At 39.3% G+C, this 27615-nt stretch overlaps 1 protein-coding gene across 2 annotated transcripts in view; it reads right to left on the bottom strand.

Annotated features, from left to right (window-relative positions):
- Positions 1-27615, bottom strand: part of ABAT (4-aminobutyrate aminotransferase) — a 127899-nt gene that overhangs the window by 63453 nt on the left and 36831 nt on the right. The window contains exons 1-2 of one of the 2 annotated variants that reach the window (XM_020972932.2): positions 26097-26350; positions 1529-1655 (exon numbers count right to left, since the gene is read on the bottom strand). In XM_020972932.2, the coding sequence (XP_020828591.1) occupies positions 1529-1598 (70 nt within the window). In that variant the 5' untranslated portion in view covers positions 1599-1655; positions 26097-26350. Of the gene's footprint in view, positions 1-1528; positions 1656-26096; positions 26351-27615 lie in introns of those variants that run through there. The other variant, XM_020972931.1, reaches the window with a different exon arrangement.

Raw genomic sequence — 27615 nt, 5'->3', positions numbered from 1 at the left:
ATGGTCAAAGGATATGAACAGGCAGTTTTTAGATGAAGAAATTAAAGCCATCTATAGTCACATGAAAAAATATTCTAAATCACTATTGATTAGAGAAATGCAAATCAAAACAACTCTTGAGGTACCACATCTCACCTATCAGACTGGCCAACATGACAAAACAGGAAAATGATAAATATTGGAGAAAATGTGGGAAAATTGGAACATTAATGCATTGTTGGTAGAGTTAGGAACTGATCTAACCATTTTGGAAAGCAATTTGGAGCTATGCCCAAAGGGCTATAAAAATGTGCATACCCTTTGACCCAGCAATACCACTTCTAGGACTGTATCCTAAAGAGATCATAAAAATGGGAAAAGGACCCACATGTACAAAAACATTTATAGCAGCTCTTTCTGTGGTGGCAAAGAATTGAAAATTGAGGGGATGCCCATCAACTGGAGAATGGCTGAGCAAGTTGTGGTATATGAATGTAATGGAATACTATTGTGCTATAAGAAATAATGAGCAGGTGAACTTCAGAAAAACCTGGAAAGACTTGTACGGACTGATGATGAGTGAAATGACCAGAACCAGAAGAACGTTGTACACAGTGACAGCCACACTGTGTGATGACTAACTGATGGACTTAGCCCTTCTCAGCAATGCAAGGATCTAAGACATCTCCAAAAATCTCATGATGGAAAATGCTATTCATACCCAAAGAAAGAACTATGGAGTTTGATTGCAGATCAAAGCATACTATTTGCTCTGTTTTCTTAATTCTGTTTTGTTTTGTTTCTTCTTTCTTGTGGTTCCTCCTATTGGTTCTAATTCTTCTTTACGACGTGACTAATGTGAAAATATGTTTAATAGGAATGTATATGTAGAGCCTATATCAGATTGCATACCATCTTGGGGAGGGAGGTGGAGAGGGAGGGGGGAGGTAATTTAAAACTCAAAAGCCTATGGAAGTGAATGTTGAAAACTAAAAATAAATTAATATTTAAAAAATAAAAAAATGCTAGCTGCAATTGACTGACCAGTAAACCTCAGTGATCTCTCTCCCATGCCTTTGCAGGGAATTGGAGGATTTGGGGGCACCTATGCCATCAACAATGCTCCTAAAGGTTTCTGAGCCAAGAGCTGGGGGTTTACTGTGTGTAGCAGATCCCCTTTCCATTCATATAGTCCATCCCTTCCCAAGACACAATTCATTTATTTTCTAGTTGTCTCTCACATGAGAATGTAAGCTTCTTGGGGGAAAGGACTGTTTTTTGCTTTTTCTTTGTATGTCCAGTGCCCAGAACATAGTAAGCATTGAATAAATGCTTTTCAATTGATTGATTACAAGTGGTTCTTTTGTGGGCCTAATCAAATTCAGTTCAGTCCAGTTCAACTCTACTAGCATTTATTACGAACCTATTACATGCTGTGCTGAGCTCCTGGAAACACTTCTCTGAAGACACACAAGACAAGGGAACTCCAGACTTGGAGGTATCTTCTAATGAGGATCAGCTCTTTTGCTGAGATTCCCCAAATGCTTACCAGGTACAAATAGCCGGCAATTTTGCTGGACTGCACAGGTCAGCTGTCGACTGAGCAGCATGGAAACCATCTTCTTTAGCCCGCAGATGCTCGGGAACTGCCGAGAATTCCTTTGCCGGAAACGATCCTGGAAAGAAACCAGAAAATCTCACTTAGGTCTCCACAGGATGTTGCACTATGGCTTGGGAAAGGTCCTGCATGCTGAGTCAGAGAAGAGAAAGCTCCCCTAAGGTTTAATCCCTTGCAATTGTCTTTCTTCTTTTCAAATGTCCTTTACAGGGGTGCTTCCTCATAACAACCCTGTGAGGTAGGTGCTATTAGCCCTATTTTACAGACGGGTAGACAGAGAACCAGTAAACTACTCACAGTCAGGGTCATACAGGAAAATCACATAAGAAATCTCTTAGCAGAGTCAGAAGGAGGAGAAACCTGTTCCCTAGTCACAGTGTCTGGCAAATCGTAAGCCCTTAGTGAATGCTTGTTGACTGACTGAGTCCAGTGGTCTTTGTTTCTGCATTTTTATTGCTCTTCTTAACAGCATTGTACCTGGGCCCCCCAACCCCCAACAAAACAGCTCACCTTCTTTGTAGCAAATATATTTTGGGTTTTAAAATTGAACCTATGGTTTTTATTGCTATAAAAGGCTTCCCAATAAGGAAACTTCTGCTAATTCAGATCTGCACCTCTTTCCTACTCTGTAATTTATAATCCTAGAGAGTTCACTAAGAGATTAAGGCACTTACCCAGCCAGTATATACCAGAGGCTGAAGATAAACCCATGTCTTCCTTAACAGTGGCTGGCTCTCTATTCAAGCTAGCTTTCAAAGATGTAGGGTCAAGCAGGATCAAATAGTATACTGGCTATATCTTAGAACATAAGCCTCATTCTATAGCTGTTCTGCTGGTCTTGGAATAAGGAAGACAAGGGTTCAAATCTCAACTTAGATACCAGATGTTTGACCTTGGGCAAGTTATTAAAACCACGCCTCAGTTTCCTAAATTTTAAAATGGGGAATGGGGTTAACTTGATAGCCTCTACAATCCCTTCCACCTTTAGAACTGAGGATCCTATGATCCTTTCAAGTCATAATTCCCTGCATTAATCACAGTTTTGAAGTCTTTCATTGTTGCTTTTCTATACATTGAGTAAATCATTTTTTCCATTGCTCTCTCCATCAGACTGTGCTATTTACAGGCAGGACATCCAAAGTTCAACCACTTTCTTTTTGTGGGAAATTTCAACAAACGATCTAAAAAACCCCACCCCACAATAGTTATTAGATCATGAAAATCTGGAGATTCTTTGTTCCTGCCATTATTATAGAGAAAATTCATGAAGTATTCTTTCTGTACTTGATTAGAAGGATTTAGGTCAAAAGAAAAAGGAAAAAAAAGAGGCGTTAGGTCCCCAAACAAAAGAATGAGGGCACCCCATACATTTTCTGTTTTCCTATTCCTAAAATCTCATTGTCTCACTGGCCACATGGTTGGGGGAAAGGTTCACTAGGACACCATAGCCTGCTTAGTCCATGACGGCCAGCCTCACTGAACACTGTGGTTGAAGAAGAAATGTCACGATCAACACCAAAGCAACTCGATGGGCTTTAAAATAAGAAATCTGCAAAATAAAATAGGTTGAAGGCTTAGCTCATAGGATTACTGGTTCTGGAGTTAGAAGGCCTGGGTTCAAATACTGCCTCTGATTCTTATGATTTCTGTGGGTAAGTCACTTAACCTTCCCTGGCCTCTATGTGTAAAATGAAGGGTTTGGACAAAATGGCCTTTGAGGTCCTTTCCAGCTCTCTATCGATCCCATGGTCATCTAATCCAGCACCTCATTTTACAGATGGGGAAATTAAGGCCCAGATATATAGGGGAACTGATTTGTTCCATTCTCAGTCTGCACGTCTCTAACTACAGCTCCCTACCAAATAAGTACAAGTGGTAGGTCTGTTTCTCCCATGTGCTACTTAAGTCTCTCTCTCTCTCTGTCTCTCTCTCTCTCCTCCTTCCCTCCCTCCCTCCCTCTCTGTCTCTCATATTATATCATATAATATTCTTGGAAAATACAACTACATAATTACTAAAATGCTACTACATATAGTAGTAATAATGACAGTTGGCATTAATATAGCATGTTAAGGTTTGTGAAGCACTTTACACACATTACCTGACTTGATCCTCACACAAGTGAGGTATTATTATTATAATTATTCCCCATTTTGCAGATGAGGAAACTGAGATAGACAGAGATTAAGTGACTTGCTTAGAGTCACATAGTTAGTAAGCATCTGATGCTGGAATTGAACTCGGGTCTTTCTTACTCCAGGTCCAGCAGCCTATTCAGAGGATCACATAGCTATCTCACTACACACTGTGATTATTAATGTCAGATAAGGCAGAAAACAGAGAAATGTGTATCATGGGGGATGCTCTACACTGGAGGAGGGCTTCCTTATAGACAGTGAGGTCATCCAAATGTCATTTGCAGATGATATTATACTGATTGCATCATGCCCCGGAACCATACAGAGCCTCTACGGTAAACTCTATGATTAATCAAAAAAGATTAGCTTAGCAAATCCATAGAGAAAAAACTAAATGGATGAAAAAGGACTAATGTTTAGAATTTGTCAGGCAATTGGATAGCAGCCTCTGAGTACACAAATCTTCAAAAGGGGGGAGGGAAGAGAATAGGCATTTGTTAAGCACCTACTATGTGCCAAGCACTGTGTTAAGCACTTTACAAACATGTCATTTGATATTCACAACAACCCTATAAGGTAGGTGCTATTACTATCACCATTTTACATCTGGGGAAACTGAAGCAGACAGACCTGCCCAATGCCACATGGCTAGGAAGTGTGTAAGCCTGAATTTGAACTCAGGTCTTCCTGACTCCAAGCCAGTACTCTAACCATTGTGTCACCTGGGTGACCCAAAAGGATTGCAGATGGTCCATCCACTGGACTTAGCAGTTAAAGGGAGAGAGAAGGCTGGATTTCAGTTGTGAAATTGTGTAGTATGTGTAACTATTCCAAGTCACTTCTCAGCACAAAACCCCATACTTTTAACAGAAATATTTCCTGTAAATAGTGATTGTTAGAGGCTTATGGAGAGACAGGTGCAATAACTGGTGGAGCTATGAATTAGTATAACTACCCTGGAAAACATTTTGTAAATTATGCAAATAAAGTGGCTAAAATATCCACACTCTTTGACCTGGAGATTCTGCTACATATAGACCCCAAGGAGGTCACTGATTAAAAGCAAGGCTCCAAACGCAAATAATTATAGCAACACTTTTTTGAAGGAGCTAAGAACTAGACACAAAATAGAGGTCTGTGACTGGGTAAACTGTGGTACATGAACATAATGGAATATTACTGTGCTGTAAGAAACAAAAACTATAGGGACAGCTAGGTGGCACAGAGGATAGAACACCGGCCCTGGAGTCAGGAGGACCTGAGTTCAAATCTGGACTCAGACATTTGATACTTACTATGTGACCCTGGGCAAGTCATTTAACCCTACTACCTAACAAAAAAAAAAAAGAAACAAAAACTATGATGAACACATACCAGCAAGAAAAGACTTACATTGCCTGATATTAAGTGAGGTAAGCAGAGAAAATAATATACACAATGACTATAACCACATAAATAAAAAGATCACCAAACCATAAAAACAACAAAAAATGAATGTAAAAGAACAAGGTTGGTCTGGAAGAGGAGGTATGAAAGGACAACTCCCCCCACTTCCTTGCAGAAGTGGAGGGAGGAAGGGAAGCAACTCATGCGTGTGCATGGGTGTATCCAGTACATTGCATGTGTTGTCAGATTTTTTAAAAAAATTATTGATAAATTTTGTTGGTTTTTTCTCTTCTATTTTCATTTCTTAAAAAAATTCTTTGTTACAAGGAATAACTCTGGGAGGAGGGGAGGAAGAAGGATACAAAGGGGAATTTAGGCTACATAAAAACAAAAAATAGCAATAAGATCTTATTTAAAAACCTGTCTTCAATCATGCTATATGGTAGCAAATCATAGCACAATATAATCTCTGAAGAATTAAAGTTGCAAATAACTGAATGGGCAACTGTAGAGATGCATGATGGGTATAAAAAGAGGCTGACCCATTTTTCCAATGGTATGTGAGATACCCTTGAAGGAATGCATGCCCCCCCAAAAAAGGTGGGTCAGTTGTGTGGATAACAAGAGCAAGGGATAGCAGATGGATAGCTCTGATGCTATACTGGTATTCACCAAATGGTATTCAGAACATCGGGCAGAATCTGTGAAGGACCTATGCAAAAACACAAACAAGAACTGCATGTGATGAGAAGTAGCTGGGGTATGAGCTATCCTAGTAAAGGGAATGTTCATACTGATGGGACCATGCATAAGACGAAAGAGTCTTAGATCTGTCAGAGGACTCTGGTTCAGATCCTAGCTCTGTTAATACTATTTATGTGACCTTGGGCAAATTACTTACCTTCCCTGGGGGCATCAGCTTCCTCATTTGTAAAATGAAGAGTTTGTTCCAAATGGACTCTAAGCTTCCTTTCAGCTCTAAATCTATGATACTATAAAATGGGGAAGTAGAAGTCTTAAACACAACCCTCCACTCAGTTTATAAAACCACCACCACCACAACAACGAACAATCCAGATTATGGGAAAGTGTGTGGCCTATATTCAGAATAATATGGTACCTTTTGCTACAAAACAAATCTTTGGCTCAAAGCCTAGACAGAAGTTATCTGAAGTATCATCTTTCATAAGACTGCTTTTCTGAGTCATGATTTGGCTCATTGAACACTGCATGAGGGAAACACTGGGGGGATAATGAGAAACCCTTCTGGGCTGGCAATTTATCAAACAATTTATTCCTGAGAGGTCAGCATGGCTTAGTGAAAAAAGCCCTGGATTTAGAGTCCAAATGCAGCGGGTCAAATCTGGCCACCTGCCCTTTGGGTCTCGGTATCCTTGTCTTGAAAAGAAAACATGATGTCTAAGGTCTCTTTCCAGGTTTGAGTTACATGCTCTACATGCCTCCTGTCACGAAAAAGATTCCCAGAATTCACTAGCCAAGCTGGGAGATGAACAGGGATGTCAGAATGAATCAAGTATTCCTGTGGTTCAGAGCTAAGCTTCCACCCCACTGAATCTGATTCTTTCCAGAAGAGAGATAACTGAAATATAACCTATATATATAAGGGAGTTAGGTTCAGTAGAGAATACTTTCATCACAGTGAAGGTTTTCATTATTTCATAAAAATGCCTTACATATATGGGGATGAATTTTAGGTTTTACAAAGCCTTTTTTGTCACTACAACCCTGTGAAGTACATTGTAAGAGTATTATTATATCCATTTTTAAAAAAGAGCTGAGTTTCAGAGTTTGATGACTTGCCCATGTCCAAAGTTTGGCATCTCTCTTTCTCACTGAGATGATTTAGGTATGGTTCTGCCTGAAGGAAGGAGGGTAGACTTGAGGACCTCTGGTCCCTTTCCAAACCTGGGATTAATTTTTCTTTCTCTGTATGCATAGGTTAACAAACAGGCCTGAAGCTGTTATTCCTAGTACTGCATCCCCTTGGGGTCAATCAAATACACAATCTAATACAATCACTTCCTCTCTAGGCCTCAGTTTTTTCATCTGTAAAATGGGGTTAATTACACTTACACTAGGATCACAGAGCTAAAGCTGGAAGGGGGCTCACTTCCTCCCCTCCCAGTATTTATGAAGAAAGTGCCTTACAGGACTGAAACAATATATAAACGTGAGCTACTGTGAGACAGAGCAATTGTATTGCAAATGTTAAAAGCATTCTTTCTGCACAATGGATAATACCATTCCCCACCTGCCACAGCCCTCAAAGCTACAAAGGTTTAAGAAACAAAAATTCTAAAAGCAGAGGATAGTATAATATAAAACAGTTCTACAAATGGTTCCCACACACTTCTGAAGTGAAAATAAAATTTGCATGTCTTGTTTTGAGAAAAGAAGACTGGATATTTAGTCTTCTTCTTTTTGACCTATGATTTTATTAGTGTAGAGAAATCCCATTACCTCTAGGTGGCACCATGAAAAGAGCATTGGCTCCCAAGTCAGAGTACATCAGTTGAAATCCTGCCCTTATGCTTAGTGTGTGACCTTGAGCTAGTTAGCCTCCTTGGGTTTCAGTTTTCTCATTTACAAAATGATGTTGGTGGATCAGAGAAGACGGACTTTAAGGTCACTTCTAACTCTAGACCTATGATTATGGACGCTATAGGGATCTGGGCTCAAATCTTAGCTCTGATGCTTACTATCAGTATGACCATGGGCAAGTCACTCTACCTCTTTGAGGCTCAGTTTCCTCATCTGTACAACAAAGAGGCTGGACAAAATGGTCTATGACGTTCTTTCCATTTCTGGATCTAGGAGCCTATGCTGATGGCTGCAACTCATAGTCATAGAGAAGCACTACAAGGTTAGGTGACTTACCTATGGTCACAGAGCTAGCATGTGTCAGTGGCAAGACATAATCCAAGACTTCCTGAAGTCAAGGTCAGTCTTCTAATCACTAATCCATACTGTTACTCTTAATGCTCGAATCTAAGAATCTATATATTTAATTGTTGTAGAGGGGGCATGGTGAATGGAAATGACTGATTTCAGATTTCTTTCTTTTTTGCATTAAAAGAATCATGGAATGTTTCCTCTAGTAGCTGTCTTAAGGATCAGAGGTTTGTAGCTGAAAGGGACAATGGATGCTTTTAATACACTCCCTCAGTTTATAGATAAAGAGAAAGGCCAAAAGTGGTTGTGAGTTGACCAAGGTCACGTGATCACAGTGGCAGAGCTGGCATTTAAACCCAAGTCCTCTGATTTTAAATAAAGCCTTCTTTCTACTAGGATTCCTTTCTAACTGTGATAGATGAAGCTCAAGGAGGGAAAGTAAGGTGCCCAAGTTTAAACAATGAGTTAAAGGCACGGCTATAATAGCCATAGTCAGCATTAACATTGTGCTTTATGGTTCACAAAGCTCTTTACAATATTATGTCACTTGATCCTCACAACAACCCTGGGAGATAAGTGCTATTATTATCCCCATTTTTTACAGACAGGAAACTGAGGCAGACAAAAGGTCACATAGCTGGTGAATGTCTGAGGCTGGATTTGAACTCAGGTCTTCCTGCCTAAAGGCTCTGCTGTTTATCCATTTTGCCACCATTCACATCTCTCCCCATGGGGCCCCTTCTCTCCTCCCCAGAATTGAACTTAGGTCTCTTGAGTACCAATTAGAAAAGTTCTTCTGAAAATTATGGGTGTGTATGACTAGATGCATATAATTAGCTAAGAGCTAATTCTGTTGACTTTTACAGTTTAAAAATAAAACATCTTTGAAAAAGTTTAAACATCAGTTTAATTTTACCATTAGTTAAGTGAAGTGTTATGTTATTTTCCTTAGATTTAAATTTTTTTTTCTTTAGGGGGGTAGCTTTCAGATTATCCTTGTCACTGCAAATCTATTAGTTTATAATTGAAAAAAGTCATCATAGTTTCTATAAAATATTTTTTCTGCCATAGTTTTACTTTCAATTCAAGTGAACTCACTTCCAAAAGGGAAGATTTCTGATAACCCTCATAGCATTCGTATACTTTTAAGAAGGTGAAGAGTCACCCAAAAATGCATTTTGTATCTAGAAATGTCTCACCATATAACACTGACACTGACTGCAGCCCAAACTGAACTTGTATTTATCTGCTTAAATGTCATATCCTTTGTTGAAGAAAAAAATTCATTCATTGTGCTTTTCGCACAAGTATGCCAGGGACAATTTTTAAAAAATTATTTTACATTATTCTAAATCCAAATATTTTTTTTCTTAAAGAGAAAAATGTCCAAGATGACATAGTTACTCTCTTCATGTCTTCCTCCTCACCATGCCCATCTCTCTAACCTAAGACAATTTGAAGTAGCATTTATAAGAATCTTGAATGAGGAAAATGTCAAAAAATTTAAAAGAAAACATGTTTTGGGGTAAACATTCTACTTCATCTAATAGAGCAACAGTTGCTTGATCTTCTACTAAAACTCCTTCCTTGACTACTCTTACTTCATAAAAAAAACCTTTTGCTTGACTCTACTATCTCCTTAAGTTATTGTTCCATGTTTCTTTTCTAGAAAAAAAAATCCACATCTACCTCCCAGGGCTGTTGGGAGCATCAAATGAGATATTTACAAAGTATTTAGCTCGGTGCATATAAAAGGCACTTAATAAATGCTTGTTCCCTTACCTTTCCTTCTTCCTGTCCCTCACTTCTCAAGTTTACAATCAGGCTTTCAAATGTCTCTGTCTCTGTCTCTCTGTCTCTTCCTCCCTCCCCTCCTCCCTTCTTCTATTTCCTAATTGACAAATCTGATAGCCTTTTTCTTTTCTCAGTCTTCATCCTCTTTTGACCCCTGCAACATTTGACATCGTAGACCTAGCTCTTCTCCCTAGGTTTTTGTGATGCTGTCCTATTTTGGTTCTTCTCATAACTGCCAACTACTTCTCAGGCTCCTTTGTTGTATCTTCATTCTAACTCTGACTGTAGCCCAAGGTCTTGCCCAGTCTTAATTCTTTACTTTCTCTTGTTGACCTTACGAACTAAAGGATTTAATTATCATTTCTACGCTAATGACTCCCAGATCACTGATGTCTCATAAGGCACTTGAAAATCAATATTTCCAAAAGGGGATCTTTTCCAGCTAAACGCAATCCTCTTTTGAACTTGTCTATTTCTGTTAAGGGTACCACTATGCTTCCTTTTACTCAGGCTTTCAGCCTTGAAGTCAGCCTTACTTTCTCACTCTTCCCTGCCCTCCACTACCCAATCTATTGTAAAGTCTTATTATTTCTATCTATATATCTCTTTCATCTTCCCCCTTTTCTTCTACTAACACCATAGCCCTAGTTCAAATTCTCAACCCTTCTTATCTGGATTATTATAATAGCCTCCTACTTGGTCTCCCTGCTTCATTTTCAACCTCCTCCTACTTAACAGGGTTGTTGTGAGAATCAAATGAGATATATTTGTAAAAGAACTTAACACAGTGCCTGGCACATATTAGGCTTTATACAAATGCCTATTCCCTTCCCTTTCCACCCATTTGTCTCTACTCTCCAATTCATCCCCCATAAAGCTACTAATGTGATTTTCTTAAAGCAGTCTGATTGTGTCACTATCTTTGTAGTAAGAGCACCTGGGTTCATATCCCTTCTGATGCTTACTACCTTGTGTGACCTTGGATAAGTCAGTTTCTTCATCAGTAAAATGAAGGGGTCGAACTAAATGGCTTCTGAGAATCCTTCCAACTCTCTCTCTACGATCCTATGATCTTTTTAAAAATGTATTTTATTTCAATAGATATTTCCCAATTATATTAAACATTTTTAACATTCATTCTAAAAATTCTGAGCTCCAAATTCTCTTCCTCACTCCCGCCCTTCCCCCATCCCTTGAGAAGGCAAGCAATACAATATCAATTATACAATGAAGTCATGCAAAACATATTTTCCTATTAGCCATGTTATAAAACATGAGAACAAAAGAAAAGAAAATGAAGAAAGTGAAAAAAGTACTTCAATCTGCACTGAGAGTTCACCAATTCTCTCTTTGGAGGTGGATAGCATTTTTCATCATGGGTGTTTTGGAATTGTCTTGGATCAATGTCTTGCTCAGAGAATCCAAGTCCTACACAGTTGATCATTGTTACAATATTGCTGCTAGTGTATATAGTGTTCTGGTTCTGCTCCCTTCACTTTGCATGTGACCCTATGATCTTACTCAAAATTCTTTAAATCCTTATCTCCTGAAAGTTTGAATAAAAATCCCTCTATTTGTTGCTTAGAGTTCTTTGCAACTTAGCTCCAATTGACATTTCCAGGCTTAATATGCCTTATTTCCCTTCCCTCACTCCACAGTCCACACAAACTGGCCTTCTTGCTCTTCCTCACATGTGATGCTCCCCTTCCTTTATCCCATACCTGTAATGCATTCCAGACTCTTTATTGTCTCATAGAATTCTTTGTTTCCTTCAAAGCTCAACTCAAATGCTACCTTCAATGAGAAGATGGCCCGATTCCTTCTAGCTGCTAGGGCTTTACCCTCTCCAACTGTTTTTTGTTTATTTCACATATTCTTATATATGTGTTCCAATAGGGAATGGATGGTTTCATTTCTGTCTTTGTATCACTAGTTGCTAGCACAATCCTTGAAGTATCTTATCAATCAATCAATCAATCAATCAATCAATCAGCAAGCATCCTTTAGGTGTTTACTTCCAACAAAGTCACCAGTAATTCCAGCTGACTGCCACACCATTGATCAAAAGATGGAAAGGTCCCCTCTTCCCTGAGGGGTTTTAAATTCTCAGTGAGACTTATTTTAGATCGTGGGATTACAAAACTATTCCAGGAGGGTCTGGAGAATTGGTTGACGAGTCAGTGTGTTGACCACATCTATAAAGGATATATGCTAAGTCGTGGCACCTTGGGGGTTCTAGCTCTGGAATAAATATGCAAACAGCCCAGCAATAAATTGCTGAGCTCAGTAAAGCAGTTGGTAAAATTAGCTCCCAGTGTTTATTGAGTTTGGGGGAAGACTGTGATTGGCTCTTCTTTAATAGTTCAATTTTTCCTGTTCCCCTAAGTGTTCTCCCTCCCTTATACATTATTGTATAAATGCTTATGATCATAGATCTTGACATAGCAGGATCTTAAGAGGCTATCTAATCCAACCTCCTCATTTTTCAGGTGAGGAAACTGAGGATTAGTGAAATTATCTGGCTTAGCCAAGACTACAATAGACATCAAGCATCAATGGCAAGACTGACTCAGTGTTCTTCCAAATGCACCAAGCTGCCTGGCTTTATTTGTTTAAAATAAGCATCAGGACATAAAAGGTCACACCACTAAAAATTAATTAATTAATTAATTAGATGAAAATTTAATTAGATGAAAATAAGAGCAGGTATCTTTCACAGCTATGTGTGGGTGGAGAGATGGAGGAGATTTAAAAAGGAGAAAGAAGATCATTTCAAGTACGTGAAATTGAAAAGCTCATGCATAAATAAGATCAATGTAGCGAGGACAAGAAGGGAAATCATCGACTGGGGGGAAAAACATTTGTGTCACATATCTCTAAGCATTTGTCCAGGACATATAGGGAAGTAATTTAAATATGTAAAATCAAGAGCTATTTCCTACTGGGTAAGTGACCAAAGGATAAGAACGACCAGTTCTCAAAAGAAGAGTTACAAACTATTAACAATCATATGAAAGACTGCTCCAAATGACTAACAAGATAAATGTAAACCCAAACAATTTAAATTTCACCTTTCACCCAGTAAACTGGCAAAAATGACAAAATGATGGAAATAGCCAATGTTGGAAAGGCTCCAGAAAGACAGGTACATTAATTCACTGATGGTGATACTATGAATTGTGATTCTGTAAATTCTAATCATTCTGGAAAGTGATTTGAATCATTCTAAAAAAGTGATTACATGCATACTTTGATTCAGGGACCCTACTTCTAGGCTTATAAGGTAAGAAATCCTTCATATATACCAAATATTCTTAATATGTTGTTTTTTGTTTGTTTATTTTTGTTGGTAGCAAAGAACTAGAACTAGAAAGTTGATGCCTGTCAATTGGGGAATGGGCCAACAAATTGTGGTACATGAGTATAATGAAATATTATGTAAGAAATGTGAATTCAGAGAAGCATGGGAAGACATATAAACTGATGCACAGGCAAGCAGCACCAGGAAAACAGTCGAAAAGAACCTAAATACTATGTAATTATAACAGCCAAGCTTGATTCTAGATAAAAATTGAAAAAATGCACCTACTTCCCCGCTTTGCAAAGTCGGGGGGGGGTACTGTGAGTGTAGAATAGTATATATATTGGTTGATGTATGAGCTGGTTTGCTGAATTGCCTTTTTTGTCTTTTCTTTTTTAAGAATGCAGGGGAGGGACGGACATATTAGGAAATGAAGATGATGTAAAAACATATGGTACCAAAAAGAAAAAAAAAAAAGAAAAGGCATCAGAAAAGAATGTGAACCCAGGCCTCTGACTCCAAAGGTAGTATTCTTTCCACTGTACCATACTGCCTCTCTTTGTTTGCCAATTCTTCACCTCCAAACAGGATATAAGCTCTTTAAGGTTGGGTACAGGTTTTTTTTTTAAATTTTTTTGGTATCACTTATCATATTGCCTTCTTTTTTTTTAACGACCTAAAAGAAAGCTTTAAATGAGGACCAAAAAAACCTCCTGAATGTTAGCTATTATTATTCATTCATCCTACATTTGCAGAGTATCTATGTGAAAGGCATTTTGTTAGGTACTGTAGGAGATGCAGACATGGTTAAAACTCATTGCGAAAGCCACAACATCAGGCTAGGGGCCAAAATAATCTAGGAATCCCTTATATCAGCAAGGTGTCAGAAATCCCATCATCAGCTGGCTCACTGTGATCCAACTGTTACACTTGGCAGTTGGCTCTTGTTTGACAATTGTGGAAAACACCTCCCACGTCTGGTCTGGTTGGTTGAAAAATGACTGTAGCAAAGGAAGGAAGTTGTCTTTCCCTTGGAGAGTGGGAAGGTTCACAGAATCATGGATTTAGAGCTGGAAGGGACCTCAAGGATCCAACTCTGCCTCATTTTACACATTTAGGCTTGACTTACCTAAAGGACTTACCTAAGCAAGGTCACCTAGTCAGTAAGTAGCTGAATCTGAATTTGAATCCAAGTCCTCTGACTGACAATCTGGCATGCTTTTAACTGTACCAATGCTAAAGCTTCGGGATAGGCGAGCCCCACTCTCAAAGGCAGAGAATTCACCAAGCACTCCACAGATATCCCTGAACTTGCTGCTGATCTCTAAAGAGTCTGTCTTTCTTGCTAGCACTGAGCAAACACAGTCAGCAAAAAGAAAGTCTCTGCTCTGAGTGTACAAGGAGAGGAGCAGAGGAAATGGGTTCCCTTTTAGGTCATCTGAGAAGAGGGGGACAGCTGGAAAGTGTGATATGCCCAAGAGAATCAGAGAAGCTACAGCCTCTGCCCCTCCCCCATCCCTTGTCCCATATCTCTGGACACACAGATGATCCATGGGCTCTTGTTTTCAAAACTCCAGGTGAGCCAGGCATCTATTGAAGCTCACAAGAAACATGACCCCCAAATAATCAGACCCAAGGACAATTGTCTCAGAGACCTGAACAAGTATTCTCCTTCTACGGTGTCTAAGAGTGATGAAGATTCTACAGAAAGCAGGGGACAAAATGCTCAGACTCCTCCTGCTCTGTTGACAGCAGTCCTCAAAGCTTCCCTACAGAACTGGACATAATTACAAACCCTGTAATTGCGTTTCAGTTGTCAAGGACATGGGTTGTCATAGCAACACATAAAGCCACAGTTTTTTGCTTTTCACAGATGGCTAACAGTCCCACATTCATGCTGGTTTAATTGATGCAATTGGGACAGAAGGCTTTAACTCCACAGTTTACCTCTTCCTTCTCCTCCTCCCCCCCCTCCCCAGCTCAAGTTTACTCCACTTGAACTCAAAGGTCTCTGTTTTGCTTTCCCTGAAGCATGGACCTAAATGCTTTCTTCCCTTGCTAGTTGCTTTCTGGTGCATCATCAACATCCTCAGAAAAAAAAAAGCCATTATCTTCTTGAAAATGGGAGAGTGGTGGCCATAGGAACACTGAACTCCTATAGTGCTCACAATCTCTACACACAATTCAATTCAACAAGCATTTATTAAGTACCTACTACATACAAGGCAATTGTTATTAGGCACTGGGGATACAGATACAAAAATAAATTCATGCCTGTCCTCAAGGAACTTATATTCTCCTGGTGGGAAAATAACATGTAGCACACAGATATGTACCACATATTTTAGGTTGGATGACACAATGTATTATTTGCTACATTTGTGTGTTTGTGTAAAATGTGCCAGGTCAAATAGATTATAAGTGTCATGAGGGCAGGCACCCTATTTTCTTTTGTTTTATACTTCTGTGCTCCTCACAGTGGCAACGTCAGTAAGCAGGTGTTCTTAATACTTGTTGACCGGATGTGGAACTCTTCACAGTCTTTCCCCTCCAGAGACAGGCTAAATCCCTCATAAGGAAAGGTTACAGGCAGGATGAGGATAATTAGGACAAACATTAACCAGGAGCTGAGAGTTTTCCAGCTAAGTTCTTAGATGGAGGCTGCATAACCTATTATCAGCATTGATTTCCATGGTTCGCTGAGTTGGAAACTGCTAGGAAGCAGATTCTAACCAGGGTCATTTTTCTAGAGAGAAGAAAATCAGTTTCCCTGTGTGGGCCTTTTGCCATCAGCATTGGTACAGAAAACCCAGTTCTGGTGTGAGAAGCTTATTACTTTCCGAGTACCAATGCTGGGCTGGCAAAATTTTGCTAGGTAAAAGATAAAATTGGGAAATATGCAAAGTGTGTTTTCAATCCTCTTCTACTTTCTCTTTTTCGTCAAACTGTCCTCTAAATCCCAGGGGTTCAGGACCCCTAGGATTGATCTGTAGCCAAACCTGTCCTCTTAAGCCAATACTCCATTCTTTGGACCTTGCTATTCCTCTAAGCCCTTATTTGAACTTATTTGTCCCTGAATGCAGTGCTTTCACCCTAAAGAACAATTTCTGTGGATAGAGCACCGGCCCTGGATTCAGGAGGACCTGAGTTCAAATCCAGCCTCAGAGACATAACACTTACTAGCTATGTGACCCCAGGCAAGTCACTTAACCCCCATTGCCCAACCAAAAAATAAATAAATAAATAAAAGTAAAACAAAGAACAACTTCTTAGGGTGGAATTTCGTGCATTTTGATAGGCTGGAGAAGAAATTTTTGGGTGGCCACATTCTGTGAACCCTTCACATCACAACTGATAGGCAATTGTCTCTTCTTCCAGTGTATAATAAGGATGACCCTGATGCTGGGTGAGACTTAAACAAAATCCAACAAAGACTGACCGTAAAATTTGACTTGGTACTGATATCACAAAGTAAGGACCTCCTTCCCCCTCAGCAGCCTTCCCTAAACTACGCCAGAGGAAGACCTTTTTCCATGTAGAGCAGTGACCCAACATGGGATTGGGAAGTCTACTGCAGTAGACCGCTAGCAAGACTTCTCATCTCTATTTTCTCCCCAACTCCAAACTATCTTTAATACCATTACCAGAATATTATTATTATTTTTATTTATTTATTTATTTAGGCAATTGGGGTTAAGTGACTTGCCCTGGGTCACACAGCTAGTAAGTGTCAAGTGTTTGGTGTGAGGCCGAATTTGAACTCAGGTCCTTCTGACTTCAGGGCCAGTGCTTTATCCACTGCACCACCTAGCTGCCCCGGGATATTATATCTTATTCATAAAAATTTCCATGTTTTTGCTCATACTATTCTCAGTGCCTGCAACGACCTTGCCTATTAAATTCCTTCCTATCTCTAATGGTTTACCCAAATACCACCTCCTCCATGAAGCCTTCTTTGATCAACCTAGTCAGTGATGATCTTCCTTGAAACCTCATGAGGCCCTTGGTTTTTTCAGTTTTCTAGTGTACTCATCCTGTAAATACTGTGTCTTATTGTGACCTGTGCTTCTGCCTTATCCCATTACTAGATGGTAAGCTATGTGAAAGTGGGGGCAGGACTGTTTTCAGACAGAAGGAAGCTTAGAGGTCATCTAGTCCAATTCCTGCTTTTTACATATGTGGAAACTGAGGCTCAGAGAAGGTAAGTACTATACAAAATCATACTGGTGGTAAGTGGAAGAGCTAGTATTTGAATTCCAGTCCTCTGACTATTGATCTATCCATCTTAACACTGTACCACAAAACTCTCTATATCCCTTAACATCAAGTAGAATGTTCTGCATATAGTAGGCACTGAATAAATGCTGGTTGAATTAATTTAAGTGCCTCCAACATGTCATTCCTCATAGTCTTCTCTCTGAAAAAACTAGGTGAAATAAAATCATGCATATATTCCTCATTGAAGGTAAAAGGCATTTTGGCTAGTAGACAAAGGCCTGAAAGTCCCCAGGATGGTTTAATATTAGGGAAATTCTAACTATAATTTGTCATGACTGTAACAAAAATCACGATTTCTAGCAATGTAGGTAGAAAAGGCCTTTCACAAAATACCCATTTATATTAATATCATTAAAAACGCTAATAAAAGGACCATTTTTAATTTGCTACAAATATTGTCTAAAACTAAGGGCTAGCATTATTTGCAACAGTAATACTAAAGGCCTTCCTAGGAGAATCAGGGGTAAATAAGACATGCTCACCACTTCCATTTTTATGGGACACAGTAATGGAAATGCTAGCTTCAGGACTAAAAATTAAAAAAGCAATTAAAAGAATAAGCATAGGCAAAGAGGTAGTAAAAATATGTTTTTGTAAATGATATACATGATGGCTTACTTAGAAAACCCTAGAGAATCTAAAAAAATTTGAGATAATGACTTCAATAAATGAGCAATATTAAAAATAAATTTAAAAATCATTAATATTTCTATAATTAGGATAAAAACCTGGAAGGCAGAGATAGAGGTTCCATTCAAAATGACAACAAAATGAATTAAATATCTGGGAGTTACCTATACAGAAACATATATGATTATACCATTACACATGACTTTTCATAGAAATAATGGAAGATCTAAATAGTTGGAGAGATATTAAATGTTCATGGTTGGTGGGATCAATTAATTTACCATGGTATACTTTATAGAAGTAGACAAAAATAATGAAATTCATATAAAGGAGCAAAAAGGTCAAGAATATCAAGGGAAATAATGAAAAATAAATAGGAATGAAGGGAATTTGGCTTTATCAGATATAAAATTATGTTACAAAACAATAATTAGAAAAACCATCTCGTACTATAGAAAAAATATTAAAGTGGTAGAATATCAAAGTGGCATAGATTATACAAGCAAGACCTGGAAGCAAATATATCATGTAGTGTAGTGTTTAATTGACCCAAAAATATAACTAGGAGGAAAAGGACTTGTGATTTGACAGGAACTGATAGGAAATTTGGAAAGCAACTCAATGGTAAATAAGTTGTTCCATATATCACAAAAAAATTCCTAATGGAGCCATGATCCAAACACAAATACAAAAAAGTCACTTTTGATGGCTCCATGACCTCATCAATAAGGACTCTCTACCAAAGGGCTTGGATTCCAACTTACCCATGTAGTTAGCAAGATCATGAATTCATTGAAGTATGGAAATAAAGAACAATGAATATGAAGAATTAAGAAATATATAGGAAGACATTTATGAAGAGACATGGAAGGAGGCAGGGGCAAAAAAACAATGCAGAAAATGAATACAACAATGTAAATGAAAACAACATTAAAAGGTGACAAAACTCGGGTCAAAGACAGCAAATAATATTGATACCAAAGGTCCCTTTAATTTCTAAATGAACCTATCTATTACTAAAATGAAAGCTTACTTCTGTTAGCAATTGGTGAACAAAAGAAAAGGAGAGCACCATGCCCCAACAATCAAAATCTCTTTTTAAGGAGGTTTTAATTGTTTTTTTGGGGAAAGTATTTTGGTGGGATTGTTTGAGTGTTTATTGAAAAGAATGTATTATGTCAAAACAAACTTTATCAATAATAATAATAAAACCCTGGTGAAATAGAATCCTCTCCTCCTCTGCCCCCTTTCCTCTTCTGTGCAAGGAGGAGATAGAGTATTCAAAAAGCTTTATTACCGTCAGTAAACTTACTTTAATTGCAAAACAGACAGTCACTCACACCTTATTTTTACCATAACTGTACATTAATTCAGTATTTGAGGGGGCGTCCTGTCTGCTAGGTAGCAGATATGTCTGTTTCTAAAACCCCATACCTTGCCGGCTTGTCATAAAACTTATTTTTATGAATTATAAACCCTAATCTGTCCACTCAAGGAGAACTGGAAGGCTTCCCATGTAGCGCCCAGGGCAGATGGCTTTTATCATTAATTTTGAAATGTCCTTCAATGCCTTAGAGTGTGCTTAACAAAGGAAAGTAGGAGAATGGGAAGAAAAATGGCATTACATGTTTAACTTTGGATTTTTTTTTGGGGGGGGGAGGCAAATAGGAGCTTGGAAAAGGTTAGTCAGTTAATCCTCTAAGGTCGTTATGTAGGGAAGTCCCAAACAGGCCTCAAACAGAGGGTACCCTCCAAATTTGGAGTAAGGTCAAAAAATTTATTTTTTAAAGTGAAAAATAAAATCAGATATATGCCATTAGCCAGCTACATAAGTAAAAGAGATAGTTTATAAATAGATTTTGTTTTATATAATGACAATGCCTCCCAGGTATAATTATAGATTCATAGGTTGTTTGAGATGGAAAGGATTCTACCAGTTATCTTGTCCAATCTCCTCATTTTACAGATGAGGAAAATGAGGCTAGGCGAGGTCACTAGATTTGTATTCAGAAAATCTGGGCTCAGAATTTGGCTCTGCCATTTGCCATCTGTGAACCCTGCACAAGTCACTTAACCTCTGTGGGCCTCAGTTTCCTCACCTGTAAAATAAAGGGATTATATTAGACTGAACTCTAAGGTCCCTTTCAGCTCTAAATCTGGACTGAGCTCTGGAGCCTTGAAGCCTGAGGCAGACATATTTACTACATGATCCTAGGCAAGTCACTTGATATCTCAGGGCACCAGACAACTCTCTATGACTAAAAATTGCAAAACACGTAAGACTATTAGTTGTTCATCAGATTTGTAGGTGACACAAAAGGTCATAGGGACAGCTAACACAGTGGAGGACAGTCAGGATCCAAAAGGACCTTTGCAGGCTAGAGCACTGAGTTTAATAAGATAAAACTCTGAGTATATATACATACATATTATGTACATAAACATATGTATGTATGTGCATATATACATATGTTCACATACAAAGGATTGAGCTTGGGTAAAAAAATCATAGAAGAGACATGGTTAGACATATATATCAGTTATTCTGAAAAAGATCTGGGGCTTTTATTGGACTTCAAGCTCAGTAGGAGTCAACAGTGTTATGTGGCAGCCAAAAAACTTAATTTGATCTTGGGCTTTTGAGGTATACTGTCTAAGAATGAGGTTCCACACTACTCTGTGTTCATCAGACCTCATCTGGGGTGTTGTGCTTAGTACTAGGAGCCATGGATGGACACTGAACTCTACAGAAGGACCACAGGAGAGTAACCAAATGGTAAAGGGGCTCAAGACTCTGAAATATGAGAATAGGTTGAAGGAATTGGGTATATTTAGACTGAAAAAAGTGAAGACTCATGGGGGATGTGATAGACATCAAATGGAAGAAGGATTATACTTGTTCTCTTTGGCCTCAAAGAGCAGAAGAACAGTAGGTGAAATTTGCAGAGGCAAATTTGAGCTTGTTGGGACAGCTAGGCGGTACAGTGGATAGAGTACCGACCCTGGAGTCAGGAGGACCTGAGTTCAAATCCAGCCTCAGATACTTGACACTTACTAGCTGTGTGACCCTGGGCAGGTCACTTAACCTGGATTGCCTCACCAAAAAAAAAGAAAAGAAAAGAAATTTGAGTTTGTTGTCAGGAAAAAAAAAACCCTAAAACTTCCTAATAATTCAAGCTGTCCAAAAGTGGTAAGCTCCCTCTTTTGGGAGGTTGGATGACCACTAGTCTGGTAGTAGAGATTTGTTTGGTATAGATAGAATGGAATGGAATAGATGGTCAGAGATGTCCCTTCTAACTTCCAAATTCCATGATTCTGTCAACAACTGACTACCTGCAATGATGGAGGGAGTTTCTTCAATGCAAGTTCCTGTACCAATAACATCAGAACAGCAACAATAACAACAAACTTAAAAAAAAACCAAACAGAAAAAAATCTACAACAACAACAAAAGACCATGTGACTTATTCAAAGTCACACAGTGAATTATTATGCAAGAGTTGGAATTCAAACCCAAGTCTTAAGATGGCCAAGGTACCTTGAAATCTCCTGAAATTTCATTAAGGAATTACCACTCTAAAAGTAAAATACGCTGTAGTCAAATTAGCTGCAATAGGTTTATCATAAAACAATGTCACATAATGGAAGAGGTGGTGGGATTGGGGTCTGCATGGAATCTAGAAAAGAAGAGCCACAGAGTGAGAACTAATGAGTGTGTCTCCAGATGGATCCAGGGGATAGAGATTATCTGGCAGACCACAGTAACTGGTCACAGAAGGGATATATTTTAAGGGGGTAAAGGGAGCAAAGATAATCATCAAGGATTAACCAAACCCTGGGTGAAATAGCCCTTAAAACCATCTAATAATAATAAGGATAATGATAATAATAATAATAATTAACGTCTGTATTATGTTTACTAAGTTCCAGGCACTGGGCTAAACACTTCACAATTATTATCTCATTTGATTCCCGCAACAGCCCTAAGAGGTAGGTGATGTTATTAGCTTCATTTTTATAGATGAGGAAACTGAGGCAAACAGAAGTTAAGTAACTTACCCAGCATCATACAACTAGGAAGTATCTGAGGCTGAATTTGAACTCAGGAATTCCAGATTCCAGGCCCAGTGCTCTAACTGCTGTACTCCCTAGCTGCTTCCTCCCATTCCCTGATCCTATATCTACCAAGTAATCTACTGATAACAAATGTGGTTTCCAACATACTTTGACACCAGGAAGGAAGTTCTTCACAGTAAATGAAGGAATTATCATTCTAGTTTTTTCAGGATCACAAGTGGACAACTGTAAAGAACCTCAGGGGCCATCTAGCCCAACCCCCTTGGTTTTATAGAAACTAACAACAACAGTAATAATAATAACAATAATAACTAATGTTTCTATAGGTTTGCAGAGTACTTTATGCCCAAGGAGGTTAAATGGCCCAAAGTTAGAGGCCTAAGTTTCAGAAATAGGATTTGAACCCAGGTCCTCTGACACCAAAGCCCATTAATTTTCAGTCTTTCCTTCTACCTTTGGTGATTCTGGTGAGCCTAAGTACCAAAGAGGTTAATCTGGCCAGACTGAGAAAATTCAGTTTCTGATTCTGCAGAGCTAAGGAATAAGACAAGCAGATAGCCAGAATTTTAGACTTGGAATTGATTCCCAATTTTGGCCTCCTATAGCCAGCCAGTCATAGACTTGAGCATGATACAACCTACCTAGATTTTCTGAGACCATCCCAATTTTTAAATCCAATGTGTGTATCCAGAGTAAAGAATTTTTTTTACTTAGTTGGCTAAGCATGTTAGCATAATTTTGACATCCCTATGTGTAAAGTTTAATACACATCAACAGACATTTATTAAATCCCTAGCATTTTGTTAGGTGTTAGAAACATGAAAACAAAATAAAATAATTTCTTCCTTTGAGATGCTTCTATTTTGCTGAACAAACTTTCTCAATGACAATGAGATGAGTTACAGTTGGATTCTCCTCATTTTAGACACAAGAAAACAAACCTAGAGAGGTAAGGTCATAAAGGCAGTCAGCAATTGAGCTGGGATTTGAACCCAGTTCCTCTGACTACAAATCAAGTGCACTTTCCACTACCTCACACTGATTTTCCAAAGCTCATAAGAAAGTAAGCTGCAGAGCCGGAATGAAAACTCAAGACTTCTGACTCAAAATTCAATGAGATAGTTATCAGTTTCCAGTTTTGTGAAAGCATCTGCATTGCAAACAGATCTGCCTGCTGTTACAAAGAAGGAATAAGACTACTAAATGACAACTTGCCCTTCTGGCAGGAAAAGTAACCCATTCATTCTTTGAAGTAAAGGGAAGACATTGTTCCCAGGGTCTACTTTATTCTGCTCTTAGTGGTGAGGTTCTTTACATCCAGTGGTCCAATCAATGTCTTGGAGCAGAGATCCTGTGCCAACTGCATGTAGAGACATGATATCTTTAGCTCTGCTCCCCAGTTTCGAAGCCCTTTTCTTTTACATTTCAGGTCTGTGACATAAATACCTTTCCAAATCATGGCTTCTTTTCTGCCCATGGTGAATCTTGGGTCACAGATCACCAAATATTAGACCTACTCTCAAGGGACTTTAGAGGTCATCCAATCTAATGTTTTAATTTGACAGATGAGGCAACTGAGGACTGGAGACAGAAAATTATTTCCCCAGGATCACATGATGAATATAACCTGGGAGTGAATTGAGATCTCACTGCCCTTGAAAGACTGGCCTTTCCCCAAGGCTCAAATAACAGAGGTGCACTGAGGTCATATTTTTCACTTTCTGGGGTTCTGAGTAACCTGAGGAACCCAAATCCAAAGGGAGAAATAGGGGAAAAACCCAATAACCACAAGCCTTAAGATACATTCTGGTTTTACAACCTTGGGTTGTCAATTTCCTCTTACTAATGTTATAATAGGCTTCTACAGTAATACTACTAATAATAACAATTCACAGTTTTATAGTTTTCAGGTTTGTAAAGCACACAACAAGTTCCTATTTTCCTCGATCGTCTCAACTCAATAGTTCTCATTTGAGCTTCACAACGTCCTTAGGATAGGGGTATTATTATCATCCCTATTTCATAGCTAAGGAGACTGAGGCTCAAGGAGATTAAAAGATATGTTCAGAGACATACTGCTAGTAAGCATCTGAAGCAGGTACTTGAACTCATGTCTTACTGAATCCAGGATGATTTGATGTTTTGTTTTTCTCAGGAAGAACCAAAATGTCAAGAAGAGGCAGTTTAGGGGCAATCTTTCCTAGGAGGTAAGGGAATGAACTAGAGTATCTTTGGAGGGGATTTCCAACCCTACAATCCTACAACAAGAGACATCGGAACTATAAAGCTATATGCCCAAATTTAATTCACGTGTCTATAGTAAGGCTGCATTTGTCCCTGGACACATTTATAATAAATCATTACAATAGCTCACGTGTTTAGAGAACACTTTGCTCACAACACCCTTTTGAGGTATGCAGCATGAGAAGTATTATCGCCATTTTACAAAGGAGCCCCAGAGAGGTTAAATGACTTGCCTGTGGTCACATAGCACTATTGTCATAGTCATCAAGAACTGATCCTTAAGTACTTTCCTGTCTATGAGTACTTACATGGTATGTTTTCTAAGTAGACTAGAAGCTCCCAGAGGGCAGGGAACACATCACTTACTTCTTTACAGGATCACTGCCAGGCAAACAGTAAGCATTTTGTCAACATCATTGACTGTTTACATAAGACACGTATTAACTAAAGTTGCAGAAAGACGAATAAGCATGGAAAACATATAAAAGTTCATTTCAGGGTCTGTCAGAAGCAAACTGGAAATATTTATTTCTTCATTGTAGACATATGTACTCTACATGAAAATGATGATAATAAGCCTAAAAATTAAACATCACCAATTTTCTTTGTTCTCAGATTGTAGATTAAATGTAATTTTCCACTGCAATTATGCATATGTGATACTCCAACCCTTTAGTTAGTATCTCCTTGATTTGCATGTCACTTCGTATTATTCATTTGATTTTCCCATCAACCTACTGAGGCTGGCAGGACAGATGATAACAAAATTACATATATTTACATAGCCTTTTTGGTTTTTCAAACTGCTATCCTCAAAACAGCTCCCTGAGCTAGGGTGGTACAAACATAATTATTCCCATTTTACAGATGAGAAAACTGAGGCTTGGAGAAATGACTTGCCCAGTCACATAGCTAAATAGTAAGTGCTAGAAGTGGAATTTGTATCCTAGTCTCCTGATTCCAAGTCCAGTACACTTATCTTATTAGCCCAATTTACAAGTAAGAAAACTGAGACTCCAAGGAATAAAACAGTGTCCAAAATTACTTGGATCTTCTGACTCCTAAACCAGAGCTCTTTCCACCATACCATGCTGTTTTTCTGGTTCTAGGAGCTTTCAGTTAAGAAAATACCTGGTTGTTTTTAAAGGGTTAACATGATTACATAGCTCATAAGGCAAATGGGAAGGAAAACGCACAAAGCTTCCTGAAACTTATTCCTAGTTTCCCAAATGTTAAAAAAAAAGTCTAAGTTATGTAGCAGACCTAGAGCCTACATTCTTTCAATATATGACATCATGTCAATAAACACTCTCCCATTGGAAAGCAATTAATGAATCACATCCAAGTCATGTCCCAAGGAAAAAGGGGACATCTATTTAAAAATAACAAATAAAAACCTAGAAGCTTCCATCAGCACACCTAAATGGAAAGCTTAGAGTGGGGGGGGGTTTGTTGGAGAAGTGAAATATTTCTTTGAGAGCTTGACATCACATCCTTCAAGGTGACCCTCACTTCATCTCACTGGCTGCTTTTATAAGCAGGCAAATATAAACAAATTCTGCATGGATAATGTTTGCAAATATTACATTTTTTAAAATCTCCCTTCTCTGGCTTTTTCAATGGAATGAATGCCTACCCATGCCCTCCCCTGCTTAAGGAATTCTGCCCTAGCTGGCAGAATATCCCCCCTTCAGACACAGTCACCCCTGCGCACACACATACACATACACACACTCACAGAAGGAATCCAAGACACTCGTGTGGTTTGGGTTGAAAATTTCCAGCAGGCAGCTTGCCGAGTTTACATTAATTCTTCTGTTTCATTCCTGAGATTTCCTGGGCTGCAGCATGTGGGGTGCATCCTAAAGGGAGATCTTTGCTCTCAGCCCCCTCAGGATCTGCTTGGGACTGTCAGTCCTGAGAACGTGGATCACTCACAGGGGGAGGGGGAGTCACACGGCAGCCACTCGACATCTCAGCTGGCAGAAAGGATAACCACCCATCTGAACCAACCTGGCTCTAGAAAACTGTGGGGCTCAGCCAGGACCCAAAGAGGAAGAGTAAGGAACCGAGGGGTTGGGGGTCGTGAGATTGAATCCCTGCTCATTTGACTGTAAAGATTCACGTGTACTCTGTCACAGACATCCTACCCCACTGCAATGCACGGTCTCTCCTCCCCCCTCACCCATAGTTGCCCCCACCCACCCCCCCTGGATCACTAAAAGTCTTCTTTGTGGCTTCTTCTCTTCCCCAGTAGGAAGTCAACTAGCATAATAATGAACCCCCGATGAGAACAACAGGGCTTTTGAGTCTTTGGGTTTCTCAGCGTCTTCCGCAGGAGCCCAGCAGCTGCAAAAGGAGCCTTTATCATCTCCCTGCATCTGGCAGCATTCTGCTGAACACATCCATTGAGCCCTCCCCCAAGAGGAAGAAGTTCCCACCATCCTGCTCGTTCAATCCCAACCTGCCCAGGGTTTGATTAATCGAGGCTCTGAGCCTCATCCGCACCCATCCATCACTGGCTGAGGGCCCTTATCGACTCCTACCCACACTGGGATGCCTAAGAGAGGGAAGAGGGATGCCATGTAACTGGACAAGGACGGGGAGCTGGGGGGCTGCTTCAGGTTGGGGAGGGTGGAGGCAGGTAGAATCCAGAGCTTTCTGCTGTATATCTGGTGCTGAGAAACACTGCAGGACTTGGGTGCCTCTATTCAGTTGCCATGACAACTGCCTGGGGATGGAGGAGTGGAGTACTAGAAGAAACAGCAATGGGGAAGCTGTGCAGCCTGAGCCATTTTGGCCTGAAATCACTGTGACAGTGCTTCAGCAGAGCTATTACACGGTTGCTGTGGCAACCAATGGGAGAAAATCACAGAGGAAATCTATAATTATTACAAGCCAGATACTGACTTACCCAGTGCAGTAATCAGCACATTGGAGTGATCCAATCTGAACTCTGAGAAGAAAGTCTCCTTTTCTGGGGAATGAAGCACCCCTAGAGAAGAGGCACACCAGCCAGACCTGTTTACATCATGGGGCCCAATGACAACTAGGAAGGATCAGGCTACAGCAATAGATTTAATGTTTGAAAAAAAGAGGAGGGGGACGTCCTTTAATCCCTATCTGGCAAGCAGTAGCAATCAATTTATTGCTCATCTGGCTCACATCACACAAGGCCTTCTATTAGCGTTTGCTTGTTTTTGTGGTCTTAACCTTTCACGAGTGGTCTCTGAGGTCCCTTCTGGCTGTAAATCCAT

The sequence above is a fragment of the Phascolarctos cinereus genome, unplaced genomic scaffold, assembly GCF_003287225.1.
Source record: "Phascolarctos cinereus isolate Bilbo 61053 unplaced genomic scaffold, phaCin_HiC Scaffold_4;HRSCAF=312, whole genome shotgun sequence".
NCBI classification, from domain to species: Eukaryota; Metazoa; Chordata; class Mammalia; order Diprotodontia; family Phascolarctidae; genus Phascolarctos; species Phascolarctos cinereus.
Note: the sequence above shows the minus strand (reverse complement) of the source record. Positions and strands in the feature narration are given on the sequence as shown.